At 36.4% G+C, this 22,461-nt stretch overlaps 1 protein-coding gene and 1 long non-coding RNA gene across 2 annotated transcripts; both read left to right on the forward strand.

Annotated features, from left to right (window-relative positions):
• The first annotated feature begins 2,489 nt into the window (after positions 1-2,489).
• Positions 2,490-4,252, forward strand: LOC122349553. Its single transcript, XR_006251464.1, has 4 exons — positions 2,490-3,095; positions 3,239-3,353; positions 3,950-4,009; positions 4,096-4,252. It is a non-coding gene; the product is annotated as an uncharacterized LOC122349553 (long non-coding RNA).
• A 9,859-nt stretch (positions 4,253-14,111) lies between these two features.
• cdh1 (cadherin 1, type 1, E-cadherin (epithelial)) lies at positions 14,112-22,198 on the forward strand. Its single transcript, XM_043245618.1, has 16 exons — positions 14,112-14,282; positions 14,402-14,513; positions 16,305-16,546; positions 17,183-17,317; positions 17,397-17,552; positions 17,834-17,981; positions 18,096-18,268; positions 18,357-18,485; positions 18,575-18,769; positions 18,851-19,095; positions 20,040-20,185; positions 20,257-20,484; positions 20,595-20,813; positions 20,934-21,064; positions 21,176-21,322; positions 21,398-22,198. Exons 1-16 carry the CDS (start codon positions 14,232-14,234, stop codon positions 21,602-21,604), a joined length of 2,664 nt encoding a protein of 887 aa, XP_043101553.1. The 5' UTR covers positions 14,112-14,231; the 3' UTR covers positions 21,605-22,198.
• Positions 22,199-22,461: the final 263 nt, after the last annotated feature.

The raw sequence follows: 22,461 nt of genomic DNA on the forward strand, positions 1-22,461 counted from the left end.
AGCACCATCTGTTAGCAATTTGTTTAATTTTTTCAAAAAACCTCAAGATCAGTGTCTGGGCACAATATTCAGCCAGGCACCTGGTGAAATGAATGTTGAGGAACACTACATATATTTTAGCAAGGTATTTTATTATCTTAAATAATAAAAAGTCTTAAATAATTTAAAAGTCTTAAATAATGTTAACTGCGACCAAAAAAAATATATGTCAAAAGAGCCAAAACAAGTTTTTTAGTAGATTTTGTATTGCCACCATAATCTATTTTGGATTCATTTGAAGCAAGCCATATATGAAAGTTAAATAACTAGTTAAATAACAACCCAGTGCTGGGTTGTGTTAAAACATATTAAAATGAGTGTATGTTCAATAATAAATATTAAGTTAAAAAATAACAAAAATACTAAATCTGACAGTTAAATATTGCCCTATTGTTAAATTTTCATAAATTTTCCTTACGTAAGTGATGAGTGCTATGTGGGTGGTGAAGAGATGAATGAAAAATGAACGTCATGACGCAGGTATTGCCCAGCAAAAAATAATTCATTTAATAAATGCAAATAACATCTTTTAAGCTTTTTTAGCAAAATAAAAAGTGTAGGAAGGATTCAAAGAAAACAAACCACGTAAATATTTAACTAGTATTCAATATTCAATATATCACAATTGCACATGCTTAAATAGCTAGCTCTGTATTATGATCTAGTATGTGTGTCACGGTATCCCTGGGAGACCACTGATCCATTGCACAGATACTTATATGTGTTAACTTTTAAGACTCATCACCCGTGACATTTAGTCATGGTTTTATTTTGATTGTGTAGCCGAATCTGAGTTGTTTAGAATGAGCCGCTTCAGTCTTCCCTTTGTTTTGCATACAGCTAGTGACATAATTGTGACATCCTTACATTTGATTGGCCTGCTCGTGTGTAAATCAGGCCAATCAGAAGAGAGGCCCATGAACAGTAATTAGACAGGCCAAAATTAACCTGTTTTTGACAGAGCTTAGAAAGAAGCTGAAAAACATAATGAGATGGATTCGGTTACTTATATTGCCAATATGTATTTATGTCATGCTTTCTATATTTTAACTATTTCTGTTGTATACCGTACTACTGTATACTGATATGCAGTAGTCAAAATTTGAAGCGGATCAGAAAAGCCAATCAAAGTTGTCCTAAGAGAAGAACGCATATTGGTTTTAGGATTTAGGACGACTCTGATGAAATCTGATCCAGTTCAAACAGGATATTGTACAGATACAGCTGTTATTGGAGAACTTTTGATATTATATTCAGTTATGTGTTCTCTGAGTGCTCTGAAACCACAGCCAAAAGGAAGTGAAAGAGGAAGTTAACATGTCTGAGGGATCAGCTGAAAGACACACTAAAAAAATAAAAAATAAATTATATATATAATGTATAGAAAATAATATTAAACATATAATACTAGTAGTATACCCAGAAAATTTAAGTAGCTTACTTCTGTTTTCAACATTCTTTATTTATTTATTTTTTTTTTGCAAAGAAGGACTTTATCAAAATAGAACATGGAATGGATGTCGTCAACCAGATGGTTGAGAAAGGGAAATTAGACACGGAACAGATACAACTGTGGTCAGAACCGGCCAATTTAATTCAAGCCTTCTCTGAGTGAGAGCCTGCACTTTGCTTAACCCACTGGTGTTGGAGGGGCCCTAGAGAAGGGGGGTCTTAAGCAACATGCTCACATATTTATGTTGTAAAAAATGTTTTTCATTGATGGAAAGTACCAAAATGTGTTGGTGCCATAGACGGAAGAGTATCCAAAACATAATCTGAATATGGGCAACCTGAACGAAGTGATGTGCCAGCTGCATTATTGGAGTATTTCAACAGGCAGGATGAATAAATTGCTTTATGGCCAGAAACACAAAGCCTTCAGTGTGGTCCTCGGGAGAGCGGCTTCCTGCTCCAACAGGAAAAAGAGGATGGCAGGATCATTCAAATCTGACAAAAAACTAAACACGGGGAATAGTCAGATAAATTTAATGAAAGCATCCTTAATAGATGTGAGACTGAAGCAGCAAGCCTTGACATCAGATTAAAACAAGGATCTGGTGATGTTACCAGTGTGACAATACAGTAGCATGCCTAGCAAACATAGCTGAATATCTAACCTTAAACAATAAGCAGTATTTTAAGCATGTTCATCCACATAGAATTAGGCGATAAGATGAAACTTTGCTTAGCTCTGTGAAGACATTCAGAGATGTATAATGGATGAAAGGCCAGTTGTTACGTGGATGTCTTAAACCTCTTGAACATTGGTCTCAAACTCAATTCCTGGAGGGCCATAGCTCAGCACACCAGTTCCAAATCACACCTGCTTGGAAGCTTGTAGTGATCTCAAAGACCTTGATTAGCTGGATCAGGTGTGTTTGATTAGGGTTAGAGCAAAACTGTGCAGAGCTGTGGCCCTCCAGGAACTGAGTTTGAGACCAATGCTCTTGAATATTTTGCGTCTTCCAGAGGGGAAGCAGATCTCGTGTAAAGTTGTTGGTGCAGTCGTATTAGCACTTAATTTTAGCACTTTAAATTGAGCTTTTTAACTTAAATAGTTACATTTTGCGCTTAACTTCTACAATTAATAGCGAGCAGAGTGTCTATGTCAATTGCAAGAAGCTGTGCTCGCTCATATCACTTTCAGACTGTCGGCTTGACAAACAACATGCAAAATATGTGGTAATCCTGTCAAAATCCAGACTGAACGAGCTGGAGATGGAATTCACCATCTGATTAGTTAGAAAACGATAGCTGCTTAATAATGACTAAAGACACCTTATGAAGGGAATTATGATCCGTGTTGTTATCCTATAAGCGTCAAGCCATCAAGAAAAAACGTGGCAAACCATACCAGTGAAGTCTTTGACCCCAGAGGGTTCAGCTTGCAGTATATCCAATACCTAAAAATCTAAACGTTTTAAACAGAAAGTAAAAAAAGCCTGCACTACAGTCTGCACGGGATATATCCTGCTGCATTATAGATTTGACCTTTAAGTTACTTACAGTTTTTCGACATGTACCAACATGTACCAAGAGCGCATAACAAATGACAGGTAATTGACCTCCCCTCGCCACCATTCATTATGTGATCATATTTGCTTCTCCTGCAGTAAGGAGGACAAACTCGGTGGATCTCTCCCCTCAAACAGTAACCTATTGTTCTCTTTCATCCTCTTGTGTTTTCCACCTATGGTAGATATGAACAGCTCCTCAGTTACCCAATACACTCAAGTGAGGCCCTGCCTGAGGACAGTCCCCTGGATGAGTGTTGTGGTACTTGACATGTCACCGAGTGCCAGACTCCACACAAAGTGAGAAAGCAATTCCGGCATTAAAAGAAATTGCATATGGTAACACGCATATAAAACCTGACAACACACTTCATGCTGAAGGCTTTATATTCCGATAATCAGCCTCACACACATTGCAAAACTGTACCACATACATGCTACTGTGGCGAATTTTTCGTAGCACTTGCTACATTAGTACGGCCCTGAGACTGTCACTAAATTCTCAGTAATGTCGACGATGCTAGCTACCACTCCCTCTAGCTTCATTTCGTCTCGCTCTGCGCAGCTTTGTAGCCTATGTCTGTGGTGCATGATAGCCATGAAATACATACACAGAGCGCATAAACGGTGCACTGAAAGCTCACTACCAACCGAAAACATTTTAAAAAGTCAGCTCTCACTGCAAAAATACATTCTGTGTGTTAGGGGCCTTAGGCCACTATACAGATACTATACAAGTATACAGAAAGACAGTTTTAAAGATTATAACAAACATTTGAACACTTCTAAAACCACCTGATGCACCACATCCTGTATGGCTCCAACACTAAAGAGTCGTCAGTTAAAACATGAGTATTTTATGATTCATATCTCAATTTGCTGTTTTTAATTAACAGCAGTATAAAGACAAGTACGGTCATTCTTTAAGAAGAATTGCTTTTTGGGACAACTCAAGGGTGAGTAAATAATGACAGAATTTTCATTTTTGGGTGAATTATTCCTTTCAATGTCTCTTCAGGGTTTTTTTTTTTTTTTTTACCAGTTCTGGGTGATTCTGACTCTGCAACCTAGTCAAACAAATCGGTTCTTGTTTCCAGGGCTTGACTTTTTTTGCTCACCAGTCACTCTGGCCACAATTTTGTTGTTGAGAAACGTTCTACGTGAATAAAGCTGACTATAACGTGTTTATATTTATATACTTTTACAACTCTTTTAAATGTAAATGACTGCTCACAGCAAAAAAAAGGAATACTGCTTTTTATTTAAAAAATAATATGAAGAGTTTCTTTGCATTCCAGTTAGCTGTTTTTGTTATTTTTGTAGGCAAAATAACCCAACTGCAGTTTGTTGAGATTAAATGATTGAGATTAATTGCAATAAAAAATTTTGAGAATTGTTAACTGAGTTTTGCAAATTAATTTTGGTGTCCGTGAACAAAATCTTTGTTGATAGCCCTAATTCACATTTACCCACTCTCTCTTACACCATATCTCTTCAATAACTGCACTGTAGTGACTATAACATTGAAAGTTGAAAGGCTTCATATCGAGAGTTAACTTTGAGAAAATAAAGCTGCATGGAGAGTAAGTGGCCATTGACATTGCCATGTATTTAACTATACAAAAATATATGAAATATATAACATATATATTTTAACTTACTGTTGTTTCAGTTGTATTCATCTGTGAGCATGACCCTAATATATGAAAGTAACAATATATTTACTGTTAATATATATATATATATATATATATATATATATATATATATATATATATATATATATATATATATATATAATGTGCATAGACCCACCAATATTTTTAAGCAGCAAACAAAGAATCTTGTGTTTTCTAAAATTCCAAACAATTAAAATGTTTAGTTTAATTTTTCTGCTCAGCATTACAGTATTTCCTGCTGCTGTTAATAAATATTTAAACAGTTTACTCCTGCACCATATTTATTGAATGAACTAGGCCAGTCTTTTTACGTCTTAATTGACTGCATTTTCATAAAAGACCTTTACACAAACCCTTATCAAAGCTAAATATTTGATAATGACCTGTAGCGTTATTTTACGTGGTCTTGATTTTGGTGTAAAGCAGACGTTTATATTTTACAGTGTTGTAAATCTAGCTCAGTTTAATGCCAAACACTTGAACACGGGTTTATCATGAATAAATAGCATACTAATGAACGGTCCCTCTCTAAGCAGACTTACAAAACATACATAAATAAATCGTAAAGAAGGAAGTATAGGCTTTGTTGTTTGGAGATCGCTGGTATACCTGTGTCCTCTGCTGGTAGAAATTGGTATTGCATGCACAGCAAAAATGCTACAGATTTTTATGATTTTAATAAAATTTGAATTTTAATGCCCGCAGTTTGTTTTCTCTAGAGACCATTTTAAACCTGCATACTACCGAATTAACTTTGTTATTTCAGTCATTTTCGTTCTCTAAAAGAGGACATGTAGGACTTTTAAATTATGCTAAATAAGGGCGTGGCTTTAGGCACTTCCGTTTCCTCATGAAGCGGTTTTGAATGTTATCGTTTAAATGCAAAATGTAATAATAATTCAATATTCAAAGTAACATTTCGAGTTACGGAGAACATGAGTGATATTGTGAACCGAGCAGAAAACAGTAAGAAGCTATTAAATATCCCATAACTTTTAGAATATTAAGGTAATTTTTTCCCTTAACCATTTCGATCTAATTATCTAATTAACAATGTGTAATTATTGTAATAAAACAAATAATAAAAATTAAGATAAAATACATTAAATGATATAACAAAAATATAACATTTTACTTATTTTGTTTTTGTACTTTAAATTTGCGTGTATAATGAAAACTCATCTTAAAAGTACCCTGAAAAAAACAGGGTTTTGTTTTAAAACAACTTGTTTTATTTAAAATTGTATTTATTTAATGTTTCAAGCCTCCAAAACGTGTTTCAAATATGAATATTTTTAGTTTTGTTATACTAGAATGTTTTCTGCCCCACCTATAACATTTTCCACCGCTGCCGCAATGTAATGCACAATTTTCACCAAAAATGAATTGTTTTGCAATGTGAAAAGGTTTGAGCAATCCTTATTTGATCTTCTTGCATATAATTTGTGCACTAGATGTCAGCATTGCTCTAGCTCTCTTAGTAATGAAGAGCCTGTTTTATAATGCTTGTGGTGGAAAATGCATATAATTAAAGTTACAGTAAACATAAGTGAAGTGATACATAGTGTAGTGAACATAACAGATTTTTTTATTATTATTATTATTTTACATTTTCAATCAGAAGAAAGAATCATAGAAGATCCATTTGCGTTCCAATAAATGTAAAATTTGTAAATTGTATCTTTGGTCTGACCCAGCTTACATATATCCCTCCTCTTCTACTCTGTTGTGTGTAACGTGATAAATGTAACAGTAAATGACTATATATATATATATATATATATATATATATATATATATATATATATATATATATATATATATATATTTGCTAACCTATATATCCTAATATACTGAAGCAGGCCTTAAATGACACAAAAACGTAACTTTTAAACTGAATTCTTCTCATACTATATACTTTTGTATATATATATATATATATATATATATATATATATTGAGAGTGTGTCAAATAAAGTACTATAAATTATGTTCCAGCTAAGGCTTATCAGCGATGTGTCAGTGCTGAGATCCTGAATCACCTCTTCAGCAGGTTTTGAGCCTTTCCTACACAATGAGGCTCCATTGTTTCTGTCAACCTGCCTGAGCTTGAAAAACCTGTTTATAGATGAAGAATGAATACACTTCCCTCATGCCACATGTTTCTGCCCAGTTCAAAAGTGCTCAGATACCTCATGCGCGCAGTCTCTACTGTGAGGGCTTACAAAAGCGGACTTGTTTTTACAACAAGCTTTTCTACTGGCTGTACAAACAGTACTTTTATAAAGAATAAAAATATGTCATTTCATAATAGAAGTCAGCTCCTATGCAGTGTACCACTTAATAGTAAAACTCAAACAAAAGTAAGTTTTCTTTCTATCTTTTTTTTTTATTCTTAGAGGGAAGTCATTCGTTTTCATTTTTACTACCAAACAATATTTATTCATGAATATTTCCCTATATATACATATATTATACACACATACTATCAATTTAGCATTCTTCCTATGTCTCCAATATAATTTTCCACCCTTGTTAGTCTTCTGAAATATATTCAATTTAATTAATAAAGGCCGGTTTCATAATAATATCATCCTCTAGGAAGTAACATAACTTTTCACGGGGAAGTTGTTTGGCCAGCAATAGATTTGATGACAACATTTCACACAAGCATATTCATGTTCAATTAAAGTTCATAAGTACAGTAAAAGCTACTGTTTATTTACTGCCGATGCGAGTGTTGAGATTCAGTATCGCAACACTCCTTCGTACAAAACATATAACGCCGCTGGAGCATGAAATGGCATGAAAACGTTGGTGTTGTTTTTGGCAACAGTGTTGTTTTCGGCTTTAACTAACCACTAGTTCAAATTCAGCAGGTAAAAATGGTTTTAAGTCAGTTACTGTAGCGCGTCAGTAGGAAATATCAGCGTACATTTCATAACATCATTACAATTAATCGATGTTTGCAAACTGATATTTCCCACTGATACTGGCAAAAGAGAGCAAAAAAATAACTGACTGAAAACCAGTCATGGTGACAATACTAGACATTGCTAATCATTTTGGCTACCACTGTATGAAAATTTGTACAGAGGCATTGTGATAATATTTATGTGAATTCCAGGTCGTGATGAAGGGCAACGAAGTGGTGTGTGGGTTAGCAAGGCTTTCACAAAAACGTTTCACATCACACATGGCATCAGCAAGATGTAGGATAGCAAAGAGGGTTAGTCATAGAAAGCTTAACACAACAGTGAAACGAATGAACTTCTAATTGTGGTAACATGAGCAATGGGGAATAGAGTCAGTAGAGCATGTAATGTGTTTCTGACAAAGGCATTCTTAGAAACAGGAAGTATTTAAGAGGAATCTCAGAAAAAATGGCATCTTAAGAGTTCGATTACATATGGATTAGAATGTTTATTCAGTTTTTTAGGAAAACAGAGCTGATTCACTTCATTTAGATTTAAATCGTTTTTATTTTCTTTCTTTCTTCTGGGTGCAATCATTGGTAAATGCTGGTCCACACCTCAACAAAGTAGGTGTTAATAAGGCACCTTAATGTTGGTGCCACCCGCCATAAAACCAAGAACTTTTAATTAACACTTTATGCTGCCATGCCCTTTTTCTCAAGTTTATTTGTCTGGAAGACCGCCATTTTGTCCGCCACAATTTCAGCACAGAAGCGATGTGAGTTGTGTTTTTATTATACACATTTATAAGTGCAAAAACCCCCATATATGATGTTCGTGCATTTCTTTTTTATGCTTAATTGGTAGTTATAGCTTTTTGGAGACTCAAACTGGAAGAAAGTAAGTTGCTGGTGAAGTGAAGCGAATTTTTGCTAAGGTCATTTCAACAATGTTAAATAATTCATATGATTCCACTTCAGTTTTTCACTTTATAAAACCACAGCTTGAGCATACAATTTCAAAGCACTTATTGACAGGTTTTACTTCAGAACACGAGATATTGTTAATAAAATTTGAGAGCTTCCTGTCCCTTCACTGACAGTCTACTTAACTACCTTTCCTAAAGAAAGTTAGCCATGTCCAACATCAGAGAACATCACAGTGCGTGCATGTTGCGTTGATGTGAGAGCAGATGATGTTATGCGAACATGCATTGAAAATTAGAATTTTGCAGATATAAATAGTCATAAATAGTTTTTTGCGCAAATGAATTGAGCTGTAACCACTGGAGTCCCATTAACTTTGATCCATTTCAAAATCAATCAATTCAAAAGTCTGCGTCTAACCAAAACAGTTTCTTGTTTGAGTCACAAAAGCCCTGCATCGATTGAACCTTTTCCATCATAAACTTGCTGTGTTTATTGAACAAAAATAACATTCGCTTTAATTGGTTTGGTTTTGTGTTGTCTAGGTAGAAACCGGCATTCCAGGATTTTTACAGGAAGTTGAATCCGCGCAGCCTTTCCTGCTCTGTGAAGCAACTGCACGCTGAACTTTTAACACGACTGATCCGCATGCTTTCTTTGTGGCTCATCACACTTTTCGTCTGCTGAAAGCTGTTGACTCAAGCAAAGCTATGCTATGCTATGTTGCAAAAAGTCGTAGGTGTTGCTTTTGACATTTAGTGACACAATAGTGACACAGTACTTACATTAATGTAATACACGTGTACATTACAGACCATCCGACAAGCATCTTTCATATTATTTCTGATGTAAGAAACGTGCATCCGTCATTTATTTCAAATATGAAATGTGCATTACGTAAAGTGGCTTGTAGCGAGCCTTATAGCGTTAAAATACAATTTACCAGTCTTGACGAAAATGAACTTTTAAGTATGTTCACTCACTTAGAGCTTATTTTTACACTAAAAAGTTGAATTTGCTGTGCAGAACAGGAATGACCCTGATAGATCATTCATTTGCATTGCTCATGTTGACCAGTCCATTAACTTGAGTTGACACAGCAAACCCACGCTGTTGTGTAGCAAATGGAGAGATTTGGGGTGTGGTGGGATTGCTCAGATAAACCTCAGGCTCTGCCTTTGAGGAGCAGGTCCTCCCACCCTAACGACTGCTGCCTGTCTGAGCAGTAATTTGTCACCTATTTCATATCCCGCGGACAAAGAGATCGTCAAGATGGTCTGTTTACTATCAACACATGCTGTGGATGAATATGCTGTGACACAGTATAAGTAACTACGTTGGCCTACATCGTTTTTAATCTGTTTAGTTTTTTATTTTCACGTGTGTGATTAGGGCCACTGTTTTCCTATGTCTGTTGTCGGCGTTCTTGATAAAAACTAAAATATGAAGCTGCAAAGTATTTTTAAAATTTATAACAATGTGCGTCGAACACCAGATAAGCATAAATGATGTCTTGAGTAATGGCTCTTGAAAATTGCCATCGTAGGAATAAGTAACTTTTAAAGTGCATCCGAACAAAAATACTGGTTTTAAATGGTAATAATATTTTACAATATTGCGTTTTTTTAACTAATCAAAGATATGTAGCTTTGGTGAGCATATTAGAGGTTTGGTATGGTTGTTTGGCAGTCTAGATCATTTTATTAGATTTCTACCGATCTGTATGTGACAAACATGGACCGTAAAACTCCATACCGCAAGGATATTGTAAAAACAAAAGTGTCTGCTGTGATCTCGAAACAGAAACGAATGACTTCTTGATGTCATAAAATCCCTCCCTGAGAACCGATAGCCAGCCCTCTATCTTCAGTTTCTGCCTTGTGACGTCACACCGATTTCCAGTAAGATTTGATTGAAACTACCCGAACTTAAAGCTGCATGTCAGCTACACTTGCTTATTTGTTAATAGCACTGTCAGACCGTCTACGGTTGTTCCGCTCCTAGTATTGACTCAGGGGGAGGGTGTTTAATCTGCAGAGGCATTAAGTCACAAGACAACTACGTGCCTCTAGCTATAAGGCACCGTAGGAGATGGGAGGTCCTCTTATGCATTACTAAGTAACAAAGTAACAAAAGGCCCAGCGCAACACAAGACCAGTCTTGTCCTATGGCTGTGAAACCAAGGCGCTATCAGACTGGTTTGGCATTGCAGCTGTTTCTCTTCCAAATCTGGGAAGACAAGTCATGATGCGCTATGAACACGACACCGCGAGCAAACATGATACCGAAAGTTGTACAAGCATAAACATTTCATGGAGCCTAAAAGCCCTTGTTAGATAATGATGGGCTTTTAAAGCTGATGGACACGAGAGGTCAATCATTGCGAAGGGGCGAAGAGAGCATTGGTGGTGGAGTACATGTTGACAAAGTTTATTAGAGTTCATAACCATTAACAAATAAGCAACATATTGAGCATTGCGCTGGTTAAAAGCTCTCATAATAGCAGCGCAATTGCATTCGTAATTATTCGTACAGGAAATATTGATTCGAGGGGAAGAGTCATAGTATCGAAGCAGAGCACTTTGAAGTGGATGAGTGGCTTTGATGGTGTATGCGGAACTGGATTCTCCAATGCGAGATAAGCTACCATCCCCCACGTTTTTTTTTTTTTTTTTTTTTTTTACAGCGCCTCGCCCAGCTTTTTTAAAAAAAACTCACCAAACATATCCAAACTTGTTTGTTAAATGTGCAAAACACAGCTCAGAGGACACTCAAAGGTTGCTCAGACAGTTTTTCCGGAAAATCCTATAAAACAAAGCTGAGAGCAGTTAACGTGATTGCACTTGCAAAAGCCACTTTTGAAGTGTGTGAAATATGAATTCTCTATGCGCCAAAAGGCCGTTTTTATTCCTAACAGCACAGCGGAAAAATGATATGAAAGCAAAGAGCATTTCCACTGGCTGGCAGACAGAGTACAGTGTCTTTTTGAAAAAAATCTGTACTGCGTAATCATTAACTTAGACCTCCACTGCTGACCTTGTAACCTGTGTAAATGATTTCACACTTAATGCTATGTATGGATGTACTAGTGGCGCAGGTCCTCAAAACAACTCTTCTTCAACTGCAATAATTCAGCTAAAATAATATGGACTGCAATTGGGAGTGCACTGCTATGATTTGATACACTTTTTATTAAAATTATATTATGCGGACATTTAAACTACTGAAATAGAATTGACTTTTTTTTTAACTTCATCTTGCACTCACGAGTGCACAAGTAAATCTGACTTTTTTTCAAAGAATTACAAAGTCTACACTTGTGATGTATGTAATCTGATGTCATTTGTATTTTTATAAATATTTTTTTTAGGTTTAAATAGGTGTTTAGGACTTTGTGCAAGTGCTCTGATTATTACTAACCGCAAACATTTTTGTTAGTACAATATTTCAGAACACAGTCAAAATAACTACAAGTATTTAGACCCAATGTCACGGCCTAAAAACTGAAATCAAGTTGGAAACGAGGCACACGTTCAAATCCAAGGCTACTCTTGCAGCGGCACTCATGATATATTAACCAAACTCAAATCCAGTTAAAAACTGTGAAGGCAGAGATGTATTTTCAACTCCCCAAAAAAAAGTTCTCACGCCGAAAGGTTGTCCCTCTTTCTAAAAGATCTCAGAACAGCCTTTGACTTAGTCTGGGAATGGTATGCAGGCATTGGTCACATTCTGCTCAGAGCATATAATGTTTTCTCCTGCAATATTTGTCCTCTGGGCTTATCTACAACCAGAGATAAGCGGACTCCAAACAAATGATTAACAAAATATTCATTGTCTTCTTTCCTAGGTGCTCAGATAAATTTCAAGCCTTTATCCAAATTCGCATATGGTGGAAACACACAGAAAATTTATATTTTCTGTTTTAACAGACTTGCTACCAAACTACAATCGTTTTTTTCATATATACGCATGTGTATACCAATCTAAAATCCCCACTACTATATTTTCTATTGGTCTAGAGTTGTCGTCATGCTACAGTGGGTCTCTACTAAAACATACCACAAAGACAGATATTACAGAAACGTATTAAAGCCAACTTTAATGCCGGCAAGGACTCAGAGCAATTAGCAAAATAGCTCTCAGTTACTTCAAGGATGAAGAATACAATGTATTCCTTTGTAAGGGTTTTTTTTTAAGGTCAGCTGAACAACACTCATATTTTTGAGTTTGTGAGAAGAACCAAACTCTCAAAGTTACGCTACGGTTTAGCGACCATGTCGAAAGAAACAAGGCCAGGAACATTAATTAACCCTGCAAAACTTAATTTCTAAAATGAAAAATAAGGAGGATGTTTATCTAATGACCTTACCCTGACAAAAACAACAGAAACCGAGGTCTATTCTCTCCTAACGGATAATTATAATGATAATGGAGGAGCCATTAGATCTTATAAATATAAATAAAGCACTAAGAAAATACGGAGCGGGTTAAGAAACGGTCTCCTGACGCTAGACTAGTTTTTACCAATGTCTGTTGTAAACAAAAATGCTTATATTAATGGTATTGTGATCACATTGGAAACTCATGATGAAACCCAGGCTATTCTGGGGGCCTGAGGCATTGCAAGATTAACAGGAAGTAAGCAAGGGGCACTGGCAGAGATGCTGTTTTCTGTTCTCTTACTGGCAATTAGTTATGGATATCTGAGTAATCTGTTAAATTAATTCATATATTAAGGTCAATAATACGATACAAAGCAAGCATTATAGGCCCGTTTAGAGAGGATACTGTGAATGTGACATTGTCGGGGGAGGCTGATGACTCTGTGAATGTCCTAATCATTGCATCAACCTTGAAGTAAATCATCAGGGTCAAAAGAAATACAGATCAAATGAGTAAAATGCTATGGAAAATATGCAATATGATTTACTGGAAGCTAAGATAAAATTGTTCTGACATGAGATCACATGACTGTATGTGAATGGGATCCATTGGAAACAAGCACTATTTTGTAGAGCCAGTTATATATGAGCAGACTACGCCGAGACAAAGCACACAAGGTAGGCTATTTATTTACAACACATTAACATCTTATGTGTGCAGTTTTCACTCGGAGTCAAAAATCGCTCAGCAAGCATGCAGTTTGATATTAAAAGGAACAGCACGTATTGATTTATTTGTTTCTTTAAATCCACCAGTAGATTAATAACTCTCAATCTATTTCAGCATCAAAACAGCCAGTGTCATGGGGATTTTTCCGCGCTAAATCCATGAATGGAGTTTTTCACTTCAGAAACTTGAGCGAACACACAACAGTCTGTCAAAAAAACTGAGTGAGATGTTATCTAGGATTTTTGAGAAGCGACTGATCTCGGAAACATTTCGCATGTAGTTTACCAATCCGGGTATTTACGAAGATTTTTTTTTACCTGTGTTATAGGAGTGTTTAAAAGTCACACACATACCCATATTTGGACGCGCAATTACCGGATGGGCGAGGTCACCTGGCTGCGTCAGATCCGAAAGCTACCTGAAGACCATTTCCTCAATTTGCTGGCTGTGGAGACGCTGGGAGGGAGAGAGAGCTGTGTTATACTTTAAAGGCTTCGAAGGATTAAGACGCTGAAGGATTTTACGAGGCTTTTAGCGTGTCGAATGGCGTGCGTGGGGATCGTGCGATTCGGAGTTATCGTTTTTCTTTGTCAGGTGAGGTTTTTCTTTGGCCGTCGAGTGATACGCCTGCCGAAAATTGACGAGCGTAGCTTCGGACAATGAAGTCTTCGGTTTGTTATACTTTTTCTTATGTTTTATTTATTTATTGTCAGGTATTGTGTGTGTACGCCGAGGAGTCGACATGTAAACCTGGATTTGAGTCGGAGCTGTTCGTTTTTAAAGTGCACAGAGATCACCTCCACAGGGGGAAAAAACTAGGAAGAGGTAGGCTGTTTTCACAAATCTCATTGAAATGCTAATGCAACCGAACTTGGTTTGAAAAATTAGATATTTTTAAACAAAGCAAATTACACCGACTCATTTTCAAAAAACAGTACAGGTTATGTCTGCTAACTTTTGCTTTAAATCTGATCTCACCTTGAGATTTTTTTTGTCGTTATAAGTTTTTCGTTATAAGGCGAATGTAAGTTAGTTATTAATGGCTCTCTTAATTAAAAAAAAAACTCTCTGTACCTAACCTTTTTGATGGGTGACGCTACGTGTTCTTCAACTGAAGTTGGTGTAGTATATTGCTGAAGTTATTTCCTGGTAAGTTGAGTTTCGTCTTGAAAAGCACAGCAGTGATCGAGGTAAATAGTTGTGCGTTTTGTTAACTGGTCAATTTTGAATCAGACCGCATTTTAGATCTCTAAGGTAAGCGTTGTGAGCTCGTGAGTTGAGTCAAAGTCTCTGAAATATTATGTTTAAGTGCCTACTGAAGCATGAGAATTCCGACTTTGCAGGTGTTGTGAAATGTGGTGATCTCAGCCAGTGAGTTTCTGTGGGTGTGGGACCAGGAGATTAGGGTCAACATTTAACATTTAAGCATTTTCACTTTCTTCTTATCCTAGTAGTTTTTGTTTTTAATGCACATAATTTAGCCTGAATTAATGCATGTGTTGTCATGTCTGTCTGACACCATGCACCCTCCTCCGTCAGGTACTTTCCATAAAAAGTGATGCCGCTTAAAGACTGTATGCGGTTTTACTTTTGATTTATCCCCTCATCTCATGACATGTCTACATTTTTAAGACTTTTCAAACATTTTCTTCCTCAAACACTCTGTAAAACTATAACTTTTTTTGTATGGATTAGCTTCATGTTGCCATATCCCGATTTATCCTACTAACAATAAAAACTGATTAAACTTTCTTTAAAAAAAAAAACAATACTTTATTTCTTATTGCAATTTGATCTGTAGTTTATCTCTGTACATCTTGGAGGGAGCATCCTTTCAGTGTCCCACTAATGGTGGCTTATATTTAAGAGCTGATTGGTTTCACCACTTCCTTTCAGACCACTAATGGGTGGCAGCACTACCATTGCAAAATCTCTTGTGTTGCGGGATAGTGTTTGTTTAAATGAATTATGCTGTCTAGTTTTGGTAAAAGGACTGCATTATTCTGAAGCTGAGAAATGGACGTAAAGCACGCCTGTAAGAAATGAAGTTCTTTATGATAGGATGCAGTGCTTCGGTACCGTTGCAAGTTTTGGAATATTGTCTAAACTTATTGGAAATTCTTAGTTTTTTTACCAATACCGTGCTAATAAACAAAGTTGGAAATGCATTTCTTGATGTGCAACAAACTAACCAACAGTGAATGATGTACTTGGCTAACCAGTCTCATTGTCTGCATTCTGAAATGTATATTTTAATATGTTTGGTATGCCTCAGCCAAGTCAATCAAATTGATAACCTCCCATAACTGTCTCTCATGATTGCATTGACAAACATCAGAATGGATGAAAACGTAGCTATTGAGACTTTTCATTAAATCTGAGATTTCCTTCAAACAAATACAGGGCGGTAACTTTGTAATAATAGGCTATTTATGATGATAGTCACTTAAACGATTGTTATTGTGGGTGAAAACAAATTTGGCAAGTAGTTTCACCTTAGCATGTGTTGGCTTATTAGTTTCAAACACATTCAAACTGTGTGATTGGATTTGAAAGTGTCGGAAAGAAGTAAAGCTGTACCACTGTATCATAAATGGACTTTTTTTAACTTTTCAGTCATTTTCATTAACTTCGATGGAAGAACAAGCGCACGCTTTCATTCCGTTGACAAGCGGTTTGATGTGAACACTGATGGGATGGTAACGCTGAAGCGACACGTGACTCTTCACGAAGGCCGCAAGCTGTTTTCTGTACACGCATGGGACTCCAGTGGCCAGAAGCACACAGCTTCTGTCAAAGTGGAGCGTGTCCACCGTCATAATCACACAGATACAGACATGAGCAGCTTCTCTCCAGAGGTACAAACGCATTTCATGCAGTATATGACCTATGCAAGCCTGACCTCTACTGGACACTTCAGTTTTATGTATGAAACTTTACTGTGACGCTTTCAAAGGATGAATTTAGTTGTTCACTTCTGTAAATGTTCGCCACTATTGAACACGTGTTAATTCATTGAATTTTCAATCCGTAGTTATAAATGTGATTTGCTGCTTCCCATTGGTTTTAAACATAAGTCTGCAGATGTTTCATATGCTAAATGTTTTATTGCTAAAACGTCATACCTAAGATTTCCTAACCTTTAATAACTTCCTGTTTTCTGCTCTTTTATTATACATTGTGGGATAATGTACATCCTGCTAGGAATCGAAGCCTTCTCAAATTTTCCTAAATTGGTTAATGGCTGTCCAAAAATGTTAATCGCCATATTTATACAGTTTTTAACAGAACAAATTAAGTAGTCAATCTTTAGCTGTAGTAAACATTTTGATGTTTAAAAGTTTCAAGTTTACTTGATTATGCAAGGATATCAGCAAATGTTGTAATTCGAGTACTACTAAATGTGAGCTGTCTTGAATTGTAAGCAAAGATTGTTCCATGTCTTTTGCTAACATTCAACAATTTTTTTTTTTTTTTTTTTTTTTTTTTATAAGATGGAATTGCCCTCTCATCAGGTTCTGACATTTCCGAAGCCTTCGTGTGTAAAGAGAGTAAAGAGAGGTTGGGTTATTCCTCCAATCAGTGTACCTGAGAACAGCAAAGGTCCTTTCCCAATGTTCCTGGTCCAGGTGAGTGAAAGTCATGAAGAGATGGATGAGAGCAAGGTTTGTCTGTTACTGACTTTCTCTTATTGCTTTCCATATTTAGATGAAGTCAGACTATGCTATGGAAACTCAAATGATATACAGCATCACGGGCGAAGGGGCAGATCTGGAGCCGAAGAGGATTTTCACTGTTGAGAGATTATCAGGGAATGTCTTTGTAACTCAGCCACTCGACAGAGAAAAAAAAGCTGAATACAAAGTAAGTATCTTTTTAAAATCAATTATTGGCTCTTAGTGCATTTTAGCACTGGACTTGGGTAGTCATTTTGTGTCGGGCGACATGGTTCGAAAAGATTTCATAGTTGTTCTTTCTTTCTTTCTTTCTTTCTTTTCTCCTGTTGTACCAAATTCGTATCGAGCCGTGACCCTATAGGTGTCTAACTCAAATCTAATGGACATGAATTAAGAGACTTTTTTTTTTTTTAAAGAAGCGTATTCAGTATTTAACCATATAAATTTATTATTTTTTTTTTTTTAAAGCTTGTAGCACATGCTAAAGCACGTGATGTGGATAAAATAGAAGAAAAACCAATGCCAATTAATGTCAAAGTGATCGACCAAAATGATAATAGGCCTGAGTTTACTCAAAATCCTTTCAACGGACAAGTTCATGAAGCTGCTACAAAAGGTAAGTGGATGTTTGCATTTGCTTGGTAAAAAAGTTTTCAGCCATCTTTTAAATGTCTTTACAGCACTTATGATGAGATCACCACCTAACCTGTCGTTATTCTCTCCCCCAAAGATTTTGAGTTCATGACAGTCACAGCCACTGATAAAGATGACCCAGACACAGATAATGGTATAATCAGATATTCAATTGTCAGCCAAAAGCCGGAACTTCCAAAACCAAACATGTTTGACATCAACTCTTCAACTGGAACCATTCGTGTGCTACAGACAGGCCTGGACAGAGAGGTGAGAAGTTACATTACTTGATAAAAATTACTTCATGGTGATATAATTACGTCATGTAAACAAACTCATCGGTTATCTTCCTTTTCAGCAATGGCCCACATATACTTTAATAATTGTGGTTGCTGACATGGAAGGAAAAGGTATGGCAACCACTGGTACAGCTGTTATTACTATTACTGACAGCAATGATAACCCACCTAAGTTTGATCCAGCTACGGTAATATACATTTTTTACAATTGTTTAATAATACCACTTGTAGTTTGAACTCATTACTTATACACACAACATGCATATCTTTGTTTTAGTACAACGTATCTGTCCCAGAGAATAAAGTAGGGCATGAAGTGGCCAGACTAAAGGTTACTGATGAAGATGACGTTGGTTCACCAGCCTGGACAACCAAGTATCGTATTATTAATGGCGACAAGGGTGGGTTTTTCACTGTCAGTACTGGACCCAACACGGACGACTTCCAAGAGGGCATCATCACCACTGTAAAGGTACTGTGTGTTGCTTGTTTGCCCAGAGAATTTGGTTGTGATCTCATACCTCAGTAAAAGACACCTTTCTTCTCCATTTAGCCCCTGGACTTTGAGAAGACCAAGCAGTACATTCTGTTAGTGATTGTTGAGAATGAGGTTCCATTTGTCGGCTCTTTTCCCACCTCGACTGCCACGGTCACAGTGAATGTAGAAGATGTAAATGAACCTCCTGAGTTTAATCCAAAGGAGAAGCTTATTACCAAACGTGAAGATACACCAGTTGGTACGGAATTGGTTGTCTATACAGCCATTGATCCAGACACTGCAAGAGCACAAAAGATAACGTAAGCTATGCAATATGTTTTTAATTCTTTTCCTGGCTGCTTTTTCTAAAGGTTTTTAAAGGATGTTCATTATAGTGAAGAAATAATACAGTTAGCAGTTTAGTTGTGAATGCATGGGAAACTGACAAAGTTTACTTGTATAACTGCTGGGAGGCACTACCAATATTCTACCTAGCCATCAAACCACAGCATATAATCTAAATGTCAGTTTTAAACCTCTCTTAGACTAGTCAAATCAACATCACTTTCATGTCAACAATCAGAATTTACATGCAAGTGCCCAATAAAGCATACGCCATGAGTTAAAACTCATTAATTGAAGCATACGGCATGATAATTTGATGATAATTTGACAAAAATACACTTGCCTCTTGCTCTATAATTTCACACAGAACTAGGAAGTCTTTTTGGAAGTTTAACATAATACATTATATAACTTTGCACAGTCAAAACTAAGTCCAGCATACCAATCTGAACTGTTTATACGGTCTTTTCTTTGAAACGGATTGATTTGACTGTGCTCTGATTTCAGAGTTGTAGTCTTTTTGCCATTTCTCTCAACAGTTAATCACGTTTTTTTCAAGTTCAAAAACTAGCTTACATTTTTAAAAATAAATAAAAATAATAAAATGAAGAAAAAAATACTATCAAAGACATCATAAGCTCCAGCTTTAAAAGATTTACTTTAGAAGCTTCGAACTACTGTCATAACCTTCATTTAATTCTTGTTAAACTAACCAAATATAAAAAAAAAAATGCAGATGTTTGCACAGGAGAGATTTGGGTGTCTTCCACAAAAAGAAAATTATGGTTCAACCATAATTTTGAGGCTATTTTTGTGCATAAACAATTTTTTTTTTTTTCTTCTGCATCAGACTGGGTGAACTATGCCCTTGAATTGTTCTTATTACAGGTTTTTAACCTGTACGTTTTTGTTCCTTCAGGTATTCCATGGGCAGTGATCCCGATAACTGGCTAAGTATATCTGCAGACACCGGATCGATTAAAGTCGCAAAAGAGATGGATAGAGAATCTATTCATGTTAAAGATGGAAAATACACCGCTATCATTTTGGCCACAGATAATGAAGGTAATTTGTGTTTCTAGGAAAGAATACTTGCAGCATGGCCCTTTTTCTAATGTGTTTGTGCTTGTGTGCAGTAAAACAAAATCAAGCGACTGGCACAGGAACCCTGGTAATTGATTTGGAGGATGTAAATGACAACGCTCCCTTTATTGTTGAAAGGAATATACAAATGTGCAATCGTGAGGCGCCCCCAGTTCTTCTCTCTATAGTAGACCACGATGGACCTTTATTTGCTCAACCCTTTAATGTTGAGCCCCAAGGAGAAACGAGTAAAAACTGGTCAACCATAATGAACGCCACATGTGAGCAATTACTAATATTTAGAGAAATTCAACTTATTCTTTCACATTGAAATGGCTGTCTGGTTGGTAGTGGCTACACAGGTCTAACTATTACTATGTGCCCATTTTAGTAACTGGAGTTTTTCTGAAACTCGACTCTACATTGGAGCAGGGAGACTACAATGTTGTCCTGAGAGTGTTTGATAGATACAAGCTGTTTAAGGACAGCACCATTCGAGCAACGGTGTGTGACTGTGCCAGAGAAGAGTTTCATTGTACTGACAAACAGTTAGCAGGGATGGGACTGTCTGGAGTGCTTGGGATCCTGGGAGGAATCTTGGCTCTGTTGTGTATGTAGTTCTCTTTGAGAAACTTCAGTCTGTTAATACCTTTTTATTACTGCAGAATTTTTGAAGATTGCTATTGTAAGTTGCTTTTTTTTTTTTTTTTTTTTTTTTCTTGCACCGCAGTGCTTGTTCTTCTTCTGCTTTTATTCATGAGGAGAAGAGGCAGCACCAAAAAAGAACCCCTCCTCGCTGAAGATGATATTAGAGATAACATCTACTATTATGATGAGGAAGGCGGTGGAGAAGATGATCAGGTTGGTATTCATTTGAAGAATTTGTGGTTTGAGATTTTAACTTTTTGCATGCTTTGTAGTAGTTGGGTTCGTCTTTGCAGTTCTTTCACATCAATCACCATTTCTACACAGGATTATGATCTGAGTGTGTTGCATCGAGGCCTTGACAACAGACCGGAAGTGTTCAGAATAGAGGATGTGGCACCTACTTTTCTGCCAGCACCTCAGTATAGACCACGACCTGCCAACCCTGAGGAGATTGGGACATTCATTGATGACGTAAGTAATTTTAGTTTGCTGTGCTTTGTGTAACAAAGTAAAAGAATGGCAATAATGCAACTCTTTGCACCACAGAATCTGAAGGCTGCGGATAACGACCCCACTGCACCTCCCTATGACTCCCTGTTGGTGTTTGACTATGAAGGAGGAGGCTCAGATGCAGGTTCACTCAGCTCCCTCAACTCTTCCAGCTCAGGACACGACCAAGACTATGACTTCCTCAATGAGTGGGGCCCACGCTTTAAGAAGCTGGCGGACATGTTTGGAGGAGGAGAGGATTAAGCACACGGAGAGGCACATTGATGGTTGCTAAGTACAGAAATGAGAATTTTATATTACACTTCAGTCTGGTGATTCACATACTGTTTAAAGTTGGAACTGGATTAATGGCACTGTTCGTGCATCAGCATAAACAGATTCTTTGACTTGAAGTGTTTTTGTTTTGTTTTTTTGTTTTTCTTGTTATAGAGCAGCCATCTGCAATTTTTTTTTTTTTTTTTTTCGTCCTTGACTTGACCCCTTTATAAATGGAGCTCCTAATCGAAAAGTTTTGATATTTGCTCTGGTTGCTCAGTGTGTAAAAAGCTATGATATGGCTTAAGATTTTTGTCCAAAGCTGTTTAACTGTGTGTTTTATGTAATGCTTTTTGTTACCTTTTGTTAACTTGGCATTAAAGATTGATTTAAAGCATGATTTACACTGTAAATGTACCATTTTTGAAAAAGCACTGATTTTTCAAAAACTTTGTATGATGTGCAGGTGTCTTATTTCTATCCACTTTTCTGTCAGCTGCAAGGATGTTGTCAAATTCTTTTATATAGTTATGATTGAAGCATTGTTTTAAACTGCATATTTTATTAAACAAATTACTTTTACTCTGTTTCAGTGTTCAGTCTACAGCCCACCTCACACTGTTTAAACATGGGATAATCTTTTTCGACCAAATGTATTTGTCGTCATTCTCCTTTTTGTCATGTTTTGTATGCTGGAATTGAGGCACAAGAATTTGAGATGGTTTTTATTTTTTGCCATGAAGAGTTTAGGTCATTTTATAGCATTATTTTCAAAGATTACTAGCTAGTGTGACTTCATTTCAGTAACATTTATGCCTGTATGCAGGTGTCAAACTTCTGTAAAT

The sequence above is a fragment of the Puntigrus tetrazona genome, chromosome 7, assembly GCF_018831695.1.
Source record: "Puntigrus tetrazona isolate hp1 chromosome 7, ASM1883169v1, whole genome shotgun sequence".
NCBI lineage: Eukaryota > Metazoa > Chordata > Actinopteri > Cypriniformes > Cyprinidae > Puntigrus > Puntigrus tetrazona.